Source organism: Eretmochelys imbricata, chromosome 6 (genome assembly GCF_965152235.1).
Source record: "Eretmochelys imbricata isolate rEreImb1 chromosome 6, rEreImb1.hap1, whole genome shotgun sequence".
Lineage (NCBI taxonomy): Eukaryota > Metazoa > Chordata > Testudines > Cheloniidae > Eretmochelys > Eretmochelys imbricata.
This window is the reverse complement of record NC_135577.1, coordinates 14,203,276-14,214,199: the sequence shown is the minus strand read 5'-3', so window position 1 is coordinate 14,214,199 and position 10,924 is coordinate 14,203,276. Positions and strand designations below refer to the sequence as shown.

The window sequence follows — 10,924 nt, the reverse complement described above, 5'->3', positions numbered from 1 at the left end:
CTTTTACTTGGATATTGTTTATCTGCTTCTTACACATTCAGGGTTATAGCTTAGAACTTTCACTGAAACTCAAGTTGCATAAAATGAGTTTTGTTTTAATACAGTTTAATTTAATTACTTTCAATACTGTGTTCAGCACAGCACTGAGTGGTGAAAAGGGAGCTTCACAAAGATAAGAATAGCAATAAAATATATACTGAAAACAACAGATGAATAAGAGGTTCATTGTTTAAACAGCACTTATATAATAGTTTTTCTTTCTATTAAAAAACTAAGGAAATTAACAAACCAAAAACCCTTCATTTAAAGTTTCTTAGTTTAGCTTTCATCAATAAATTAAGCCGTCAAATAATTTGGATATACAAAGTCAAAGTTTTAAAAAGGATTAAAAGATTACAACTTTTAGCATTCTCAGGTTAGCAAATGTCCAAATAAGTGTTGCCCTCGCACCCTTAATTCAGTTGTCTTGGTCCTTTGCGTGATGATGCAGATTTTAATTACATGATCCCATGATATTTTTTTCCCGTCAGGACCCTGCCTTATTCAGTGTACAAGATTTTCTGCTCTGGGGCTGTGTATTGAAGGAGTCTGTTGTCTGTAGGATCCCTGCCTCATTTATTGCAGAGTTAATGTTGCGTGGGCAACGCTCATTCTGGTATTTCCTAACTTGAAAGTGCTTGACTTTGAAACCTTTTAATCCTTTGTGTATTTTCTATTTTTTAAGGCTTACAACACTGATGAAACCAACCTTTATGACAAAGGGTATTTTTTTTGTTTGTGACATATCTATTATTTGTCTGTTTAGTGTCAATAGTGTGTACTTTACAAGACAGAAAAATTAAAGGTACTCCCTAATACAAAGACCTAAGGAAGATGGACACATACAAAGAAACCAGCATGTGTAAGGACTGGGAATTTCTTTTTCTCTCTTTCTTTTGAAGTCATTTATACTTAATTATTATTATTTATTAGTAAAGAAAGGGTGGTGCATTGGGGAAGTTGTGTGGTGAGGATGTTCCATGCAGAGGGAACAATATGGAAAGACACGAAGAATGGAATGGGAGAAAGAAACACCCATGGTATTGGTGCTAGCTGTACTGGTAAAGCAGAAAGGGAGGGAGGTGATGTAGAAAAGGAGAAGATTGCTGATAATGGCCTGTCTCTGTAAATAGCCCTGTACTGGGATGGTTTGGCATTTTAAGGACTGGAGGCCTGAGCTCAGCCAACCCTAGCAGCTAAGAAGGCCCACCTGAACACGGATCAGTGGATTCTTTACTGATCATCTGGGAGCAGAAGAGGAAGTGACTGAGAGAATTGCAGGAGCTGCAGAGAAAGGAAGGAGCAGCAAGGAGGGCTAGAGACAGAGTCTGGCAATAACCTTGGAGGAAAGACCCCGAGAGCAGAGACTAAGGCCAGCAGCAAAATTGCCTTATGCTGTTCTTCTCCTTTTGGTTCGTTGTCTCTTAGAAAATAAATAAAACCTGGCTGGAAGGGCCAGTGAGACTGATCTGTTGTGAGTGCAGCTGTGGAGTCTGGAGGAGGGAGAGATGGATTGCAGGGTGCTACAGATAGACTCAGGCCACCAGGGGATGCTTGGGAGGAGGTCATGAGCAGGGGAGGAGTGGGGTTTGGGAGGAGACTGCTCTACAACAGGGCCAAACGGGAACCCTGAATTTGTGCACCCAACAGCTTTCCTGATATTTCAAGTTCTAAACTCCAACCTGGTCAGAAGGTGGTTGTTCAGAATCATTCATAAGTCACATTTAATTGGGCTGCAAAGTTTCACAGGCACAAGGTCATGCTCCCAGAGTTCAAATAAATTGGAAAACCAGCATCATATGTTGCATGTAGCACCCTGGGCCAGGAAACAGCATGGAACATGTCAGGTACCATTGCTGGAGCAGGCTTGCTGCATGCCGAGGAAGAAGTCATGCTCTCCGCCACACTGTTATAGCCCCTTGGGAATCAATGATGAGAATGATGTTAAACCTACTCAGGACCAGCACAGTATAACCACATAATAATGCAAGGCTGGCCATACCTTGACCTTCCCCTGGATTGCTCCAACCTGCCGCATATGACAGGCGCTGGGTCAGGGAGCCAGGGGATGGGTTCTACATCAGCCACAGAGCCCATATCTCCTCAGTGGCAGAAACCTTTGCAAAACTTTTAAAGATAATGTATCTACATGTGATTATCCCCTGTCCCCAAGAGAAATATGGTGTATTTTAATGAGTCTGCCCATGCTTGTCTTGATGATCAGAGCTAAAAAGTGCTGCAGGGATTCTCTCTCAAAATGATGCTATGCCAAACATTAAAACATACTTCCATCCTATACTTTGAAATCAAGAAAGACAACATCTCTCAGAAGGTAGGAGTGAACATTATTACCTTTACAATAGAAGTGAAATCTCCTTTTGTTTTTACATCAGGAAATAACTCTTTTCAGGTCTCCTTGCCCAAGACAGAAATTTACTGAAGTCAACTTGTTGATTATTTGAATCTGAAATGCAGCCATATTTTTCTTTCAGGATAAAATTATAGTCTTGATGGGGCACTCCTCTCTGGTGAAGACATCAGAAGATGAGGGAACAGAAAGGAGATCGTTCTGAGTCTTTCACACAACTTCTCTCTCGTAGTCCATATATTGGGTGACTTTCTGAGTGGATTATTGACATGTTCTCTGTCATGAGAAACTCAGCCCAAGCACAGATATTGCCCAATGCAGTTATCCACTAAATTGCAGGGGATATTACACCTAAGAAAAAAAACCTGGGTCATTGAAACTAATGGGAATTTTGCCATAAACTTCAGTGAGGCCAAGATTAAATATGTGGGGAGTGATGGTCGAGCATTCTCACTGGGGACTCTTCTAAACCTGGAGGTCATTTCCCTGGGTACACAGGTCAAAACTCTACGTTTTCAAGGCACAGTGTAAGGCTCAGCTCTTTCTCTGACTGCTGTGTGGAGGTTTGGTTGTGGTGAGCTGAGTCCAATGAAAATAAATCATTTCCGTGAATTGAATGGGCTTTCAGTGATATGGCCAGCTGAGTTGCTCTACTGAGCATTATGTAGAATGTGTTTACATTCCTCTTTTCTCTGATGTTTTTAACTCCATCTTTCCTTGAATTATATAAAGGGGAATTTGACATCCTCTTTTGAAAGAACTTTTTGCTTGCAGATAGATAGATAGATCTGAGCTATGTGAACAGGCAGGAGAGCTCTTTTAGCATCAATCCTGCTCTTCCTTTAAAAGTGGGGGTAGGAAATAGTTACATTATAGCAAATTTCTATTAAGCTATCTGATCTCTGATTCAGAGTCTCTCTTGAGAAGGAATTTGGTCTGCAGGGGCATTTGACTTCACCGGTCTTTTTATGAAACACTGAATAAACACACAGTAATTGCCAGATTGGATCAGACCTGAACTCCATCTAGTGTCTTGTCTCTGATAGTGGCTAGTACTAGATGTTTCAAAAGAAGGTTTAATGACCTTTAATAGTCAGATGTGGAATAATCAGCCCTTCCCTGCATCTCGCCCTGTTAGAGATTAGAATCTCTGTTAGTTAGAGATTCATTTAAGCCCTGAAGCATAATGTTAGTATCCCTTAAGCATCCGGATCCATACACTATGCTATATAAAGCTGTCAAATCCCTCCAGTTTCTTTGTAGTTCTGCTTAACAGCACTCCTAGGATCTACAGACATTTCCCAACTTCTCAGCTCACCCACAATACAAGCTCAAACCAGCAAGGTACTGAGCATGCTACCCCCAATCCAAAGAAACATATAAGCACATGCTTAACTTGAAGCAACTTTAAGAATGTAAGAAGCCTCATTGAAATCAACATGCTTAAAATTCTGGGTGCTTCACTACAGGAAAGATGGAGATAGATTGGAGACAGCTCAGAGGACAGCAACAAAAATGATGAAAGGTTTAGAAGTGGTAGGGGATGGGGTAGATGACCTCTTCAGGCCCTAAGTTTCTATGATTGTATGAAAAGATAATGCAGCTGCCTAAATGTTCTGCTGGACTGAGGCAAGATCCATGCAGGATTAAGCCCTAAATGACCTATTGTTCTCTGCTAGGACACATTTGATGAAAGAAGTCAAGTCCTTCTTCCTTGGTACCTTCTGTAGAACTGCATTTTAACCAAGCTGCTTTTGAAGTTAAATAACCATTTTATTTGTAATATTTGTCTGAATGCCGACTGACTGGCATGCTATTTGGCCACAACCAAAGAGTGGGTAAAGAAATAAATGACACGTGTGTGTATGTACGGCACGTGTATGAATATGTACACACACACACACACGCACACACACTTTTTCTTTGTCTTTGGCCAAAATAAACATACCACACATACATACCTGCTGATCACACTCGATGTTCTCTACCTTTTAACTTGCCAGAGGTGTTATGAATGAGAACCAAGACATTCTCATAATTTCACAAACTGGAATGTGCGACATGAGCTAAATACAATTAACTATTATATGATTTGGCAATCACTATTGTGACACGGGCTGAGGAAAGAGGTGCATTGAGGATATTGACATAGGATGAAACAGGTTTACAGGCAGTTTGATCCCAACTCACTAATCATAATAGAATATTATTATTCTTATCTCTATAAAGTTAGGTTAAAAGGTAAATCTATTCTGACAATATTTTTTTCTTATCATTATAAATATATGTTTCTCAAAATATGTTCACAGTGGTTAATTTTCTCACAAATATTCGCCCCTGGCTACACACTTTTAGTCTGATCATTAGAAGTGTATCTGTGGTAATTTTTCAGCAGCCAAAGAACAAGAAGCTTCAGGATTTAGTCAGCATGGCTGTAGTGTCCAGAAGGGATACATTTGGAAGTTCCATTTTTGAACTATTTCCTCAATGAATGTATGTACATACTGTGTACTGCCTGGTTGCCAATGATTTAAAAACATGAAGGCAAATTTAGGTGCTGGAAACTGTCACCCAATAACCAGAGAGTGTGATGCACTCTGTGTCTTCCTCCTACCCATGTTATTGTTCACAGGCATAATGGAGGTCCACGGATCCTAAGTCTACACTGATCAGTGAAATTAAAATATGAGCCGAATCAGGGTCAAAATGTAAATCAGACTAAATAGCAGGATAATGCACTTTCCTAGAGATAAAGGATTTTTTTTTTTCCCTCAGAAGAAGTGAAGGAGTTCTGGGTTTTCCCATCAGTTGTTATAGGTTCCATTCCATAACTCAAAGGGTCTCTGTGCATATGACCACAGTTCTTTACATTAGCATACACCATTCGCATAAGAACTAATGCCTTCCTTTATGGTTGATCCCGCAGCGAGCGCCCAAGGCTGAATGAATGGCGGGAGGAAATTGTACGGCAGTGACCGAGTTCATTCTCACAGGACTGACAGATCGTCTGGAGCTGCAGGTCCCCCTCTTCGCAGTGTTCCTAGTGATCTATGGTATCACCCTGGTGTGGAATCTGGGGATGATGGTTTTAATCAGGATCGATCCCCGACTTCACACCCCCATGTACTTCTTCCTCAAGAATTTGTCCCTCGTGGATGTCTGTTACTCCACAGTCATCACTCTCAAGATGCTGATGAGCTTCTTAGCAGAGAGGAAAGCTATTACCTACACACCTTGCATCATCCAATATTTTAGCTTCATATTGCTTGCCATCTCTGAGTGCCTTCTGCTGGCAGTAATGGCGTACGACCGTTATGTAGCCATCTGTAACCTGCTGCTGTACACAGTCATCATGTCACCAAAGCACTGCCTACGGCTGGCAGCTGGTTCATATCTATGGGCCTTCCTGAACTCTGTGATACACACAAGTGGTTTACTAAAATTATCCTACTGCCACTCCAATCTCCTGAATCATTTTTTCTGTGATATCAACCCACTTCTAAAGCTCTCCTCTTCTGGCACCTATGTCAACGAGCTACTTGTTTTCCTCTTTGGCAGTCTGATAGAGGTGATTAGCATTGGGACCATCCTCATCTCATACATCTTAATTATTGCAACTGTGCTGCAGATCCACTCAACCGACGGCAGGTGCAAAGCCTTCTCCACCTGCACCTCCCACCTGACGGTCGTCTCCATGTTCCATGGGACAATTCTCTTCATGTACTTCCGACCCAGCGCCAGCTACACGCTGGACACAGACAAAATGGCCTCCGTGTTCTACACGGTGGTGATCCCCATGCTGAACCCCCTCGTCTACAGCTTGAGGAACAAGGATGTGATGGATGCCCTGAGGAGAGCAATAGAGACAAAATTGAGGGCCCATTTTCCCCCAAAGGTGTCTTAATAGGAAAACCAAATCCTTCAATGGTGCTCTGCACACATAGGACTTGGCTCCACTATGGGGTGGATCAATGTTGTGGCGATCGATCCACTGGGGGACAATTTAGCAGGTCTAGTGAAGACTCACTGTATCGACCCCGATTGCTTTCCCATTGACTCTGGTACTCCACCAGAACGAGATGAGTAAGGGGAGACAACAGGAGAGTTTCTTCTGTAGACTCAGCGAAGTGTGGACCCAGCAATAAGTAGATCTAAGCTACGTCTATTTGAGTGACACTACTAACACAACTCAAATTATGTAGCTTCGATTGACCTGTTCCCTTAGTGTAAACTAGGCCATGTGCTCTGATTCAGAAAGTCCATAAGCACATGTTTAAGTATGTCTTCCTTCGGCTTCAGTGGGACCTAACCATATGTTTAAAGTTAAACATGTATTTAAGTACTGCCTCAGACAGAGATGCTTTTCTGAGCAGACACCTTATGTGCATAAAAAGGCCATGTCAGTTATTAAATGATGGTTTGGCTCCCCTGTACCGATAGTAAAATACTTTGAAATTGATTTTTCAGTGTAAGATGTAAGAGTGTGATTCAAATATTGCTTAGAATTACTGAATAAAAGGGAAAAGTTCACACTGCAACCATGGAGTCATGAGCAATAACCCGGGCTGGTTTGATACTCCAAAAACATTGACAGATATTTGTTCAAATAAATTTTGTGATTTTGCTTCAATCAGATCCACAGCCCAACTCATCTGTTTTCCTGGAGACACTTGTGTCCATGTAATTATGTTGAAAACTTTGTCTGTTGAAAGGGAGAATGTCATGAATGCTCACTCAGATATAATATTTTGTCAGTACTCACACCAAAAATCTCCCCTGCCCCCACCCCACACACACGCACATAACTCTTTGGTCACCTAAATTACCTGGTCTTTAATTGCAACTCCTAAACTCACAAACACATACAGACACATTTTCAAGGATAGTCATTGTTGGTGAATGCCACAGTTATTGAGATCTCAATGTAAAAGACCTTGGGCCCTATTTTCCTAAGTGCTGAGTACTTGCAGCTCCCCTTGACTTCAGCTGGAGTGATGGATCTTTTATTTCTGGAAATGAGGGATCGAGGGGACTGAAGTTGGGCACCAAAATCACTGGCCATTTCTGAAACTTTTGGGCATGGCGAATTACAACAGTGAATACCTAAAGCACCAGTCACCTCAGGGTACGTCCACACTGCAATGTAAGCCCAGGATTTGAACTCATGCTCAAGTCAACTCAAGCGCCCTTCCATCTCCACATAAATTACACTAACCAAGGGCTCAAAGCCCGGGTCCGAGGACCCCACAGTGATAGAAGGTCTAAGCCTGAGTCAAGCTAAAACCCAGGGGTTACATTTTTTATTGGTTTGCAGCGTAGATGCAGCCCCTCTGGACTCCTGCTCTGGGAGTCAGCCAAAAGTATCCCAAAGGCTGAGTTTCTTTGTCCTCTGGACAATAAAGTGTTCCCACACTGCACCACGAACAAAGAGCTAGAGTGGTCACATTTTGGAAGTGTGCCAGGAACTCTGGGATCTGGGTGTTTGAAATGGGGATCACATAATGCCGTGTAGATGCTGGAGCCCCAGTTTGGGATCCAGGGTACAACAATCCCTAACCTGGGGTTACAAATGAGTGTAGATTCTCAAACCCGAGGTTAACAAACTCAGGCTTTGCAAATGTGAGTTCTACTAGCCCAGGGCTTACATTGCAGTGTAGACATGTCCTCAGAGAGCTAGTGAGTCACTCTGGTGTGGGTGTGTGTTCAGCACAATGGGGCTCTGGTCTCGGTTTGCACCTCCAGTCACGACTGTAAAAGTGAGAACATTGAACTACGGGCAAGTTTCAACCACCTGCCAGGCTCCTGCTAAGATTCTTTGATTTCATACGTATGACGCAGCAGAGCTCCCCTCAGGAAATGGAGAGATTGAACTAATCTGTGGAATCCCAGCCTAACCCCTAGGCCCGCTACCTTTCAGACCCATGACACCCAGTCAAACATTTCCCTTTTTCATGTAATTTGTTCCCTTGTGCCTCTGTCTGCTGCCACCCCCTTTCTGCCCTCACCCATACACCGTTTGGTTTTATCTGAGCCCAAAACACAGCTCAGACCCAGGGCAGGGGACAGAGCAATTTTAAAGGCTGGGGAACCTCCTGCATGGCCTACAGAAGCAGCGGAATCCTAGAGCTGTGCAGGCAGAGGAAGGGGGCAAAGAACAGAGCCACACCCAGCTACCAGGCCCAGCCATCTTAACAGAAAGCATCACCCAGCCCATCACATAGAACCATAAGATTAGTCGTACGGTGTCAGACCAATGGTCCATCTAGCCAAGTGACCTGTCTTCCACAATGGCCAATGCCAAATGTTTCAGAGAGAATGAACAGAACAGGGCAATTATCCAGTGATCCATCCCCTGTCATCCTCTCCCAGCTTCTGTCAGTCAGAAGTTTAGGGATAGCATGGGATTGCATCCCTGACCATCCTGGCTAATAGCTATTGATGGACTGATCCTCCAAGAACTTATCTAATTCTTTTAAAAACCCAGTTATACTTGTGGCCTCACAACTTCCCCTGGCAATCAGTGTCCTCTGCACAGCTCTACTGCTGACAGCTGAAATTCTTCATATACACCTCAAACATTGGCTTGTGTTTTAGGAACTGAGTTCCAGACCCTACGTTGTTATATACTTTCATTGAAGTCACTTGAAGTCAAAGGAGCTACACAAATGACAGCAAATGAAGATCTGGCCCTGAAAATAAGGAGTTCTACTGATACATCTTATTTTTATTCCTTAGTTTATCCAAGGGAAGGTCAAGAAGTGCCTTAAGCATGCTATATATGTGCCTGTGTGGGACAAAGATTTCCAGTCGGGTAAGGATCTTCAATTCTGCAGACAGAGGCATAAGATTAAGTGGCTGGAAGCTAAATACACTCAGTCAAGATATGAGGTGCACCTTTTCTTCCTGAGGGTAATTAATTATGGGAACAAATTACTTATTACTGTGGCGGATGTTCCATCACGTAATGTCTTAAAATCAAGGCGATATATCTTTCTAAATCATATACTATAGCTCGAAGAGAATTCATGGGCTCGATGGATAAATTAAGGGGTGAGGGACTTGTGCCTGTGTTATGAAGGAAGTTCAACTAGATGAAGGTATTGTTCCTTTCAGCATGTTTTAGTCACTTTTAAAAAATCCAGGAATCTGAGTCTCTTTATGTCTTCCCAACACATCTTGATCTCTGACCTATAATGATACAGAACAATAACCCTCTTATCTCTGTTCAGAATATGAAATTTCTTTCAGCAGCTATTCGCACATCCCATAGCAGTGTGGAAGTGGAGACACTGAGCGAAAGCCTGGGCTTAACAAGACACGTATAAATCTGCAATAACTTTATAGATTTCACTGGCTTAACGATGGCATAAGAGCCTGAGCCAAAGGTGCTGTACTCAATGACAGCTTTCCATTGACTTCAGATCACGGCATAGAATTTGATGCACTACTTAACTCTTCCTTGTTGGGAAGAGTCATCTCTGCCTATATCTCCTCCCATCCTGAGCCAGGACCTGGGGGTCTTGCCAAGATGCTCCAATACAATGCAAGGCTCTCTCAGTCTGACTAGCTGCAAGAAAAGAGAGTTCCCAAAGAACATCAGAAAAAGGGTTAAGGAGCATAAAGTTTAATTCTACAGACACAAAACTATACTTGTCTGCTAACTATGCCCATTGCAACTGACGTTCAAGGTATGTCTTCAGATGCTGGTATTTACATATTCCCAATATATTTGATTATCATCATTATGTTTATACCCAAGAGCATATCTAGTGTTGCAGCAGGTGAACAAATACTTTGATCAATACTGAGAGCAAAAGGCCAAACAGGAAGGAAGGGCCGGCAGTCTGGGTGCTAGCCTGGAATTTAGAAGTTGAGTTAAATTCCTATCTCTGCCACAGATTTGCTGTGTGACCTTGGACAAGTCACTTACCCCCCCATTTGAAATTCTGTAAAATGGGGTTAATAGCACTTCCTTATTTCACAGAGGTGTTCTGAGGACCCAGTCATGAGAAGGTTGTGAGATACTCAATTGTTGCAGTAGCTGGAGCCATATATGTGCTTTAGATATATTGCAAATACCTTACTTATGTTGGTGAATGCTGATCCACATGAGCTGTCCCATTCACTACTGCCGGAATAAGATGACACCCCTCAATAAGAGTCCAGTGATGTGGCTCAGACAGAGGTAGAAAATGGTTATCATTATCAATAAGAACATTCTTATAACCGAGCAATCAGAACGCGTTTGGTGTGGTATGTGTGTTTCCTTTCTAGTAGATACTAAACCTGACATTCATAGCACAGGGCATTTTTGCATGAAAAGGAGATAAAAGAGAGGGAGTTGAATTAATAAGAAATTTGTTTCATATGAATTCCCAAAGTCCTGCCCCTTCCTTTCCTCCTCTGTGGCAAATATCCTAAACTCTGGATTGAGACATGAAGGATTCCATAGGCCAGATGCTTTGAAAATGATCCACTAGCTGATTCAGAAATGACCATTAAAAGGAAGAGAGACAA

At 42.3% G+C, this 10,924-nt stretch overlaps 1 protein-coding gene across 1 annotated transcript; it reads left to right on the top strand.

Moving 5' to 3' along the window:
* Positions 1 to 5,354: 5,354 nt before the first annotated feature.
* Positions 5,355 to 6,311, top strand: LOC144266459 (olfactory receptor-like protein COR4). Its single transcript, XM_077819908.1, has one exon. It carries the CDS (start codon positions 5,355 to 5,357, stop codon positions 6,309 to 6,311), a length of 957 nt encoding a protein of 318 aa, XP_077676034.1.
* Positions 6,312 to 10,924: the final 4,613 nt, after the last annotated feature.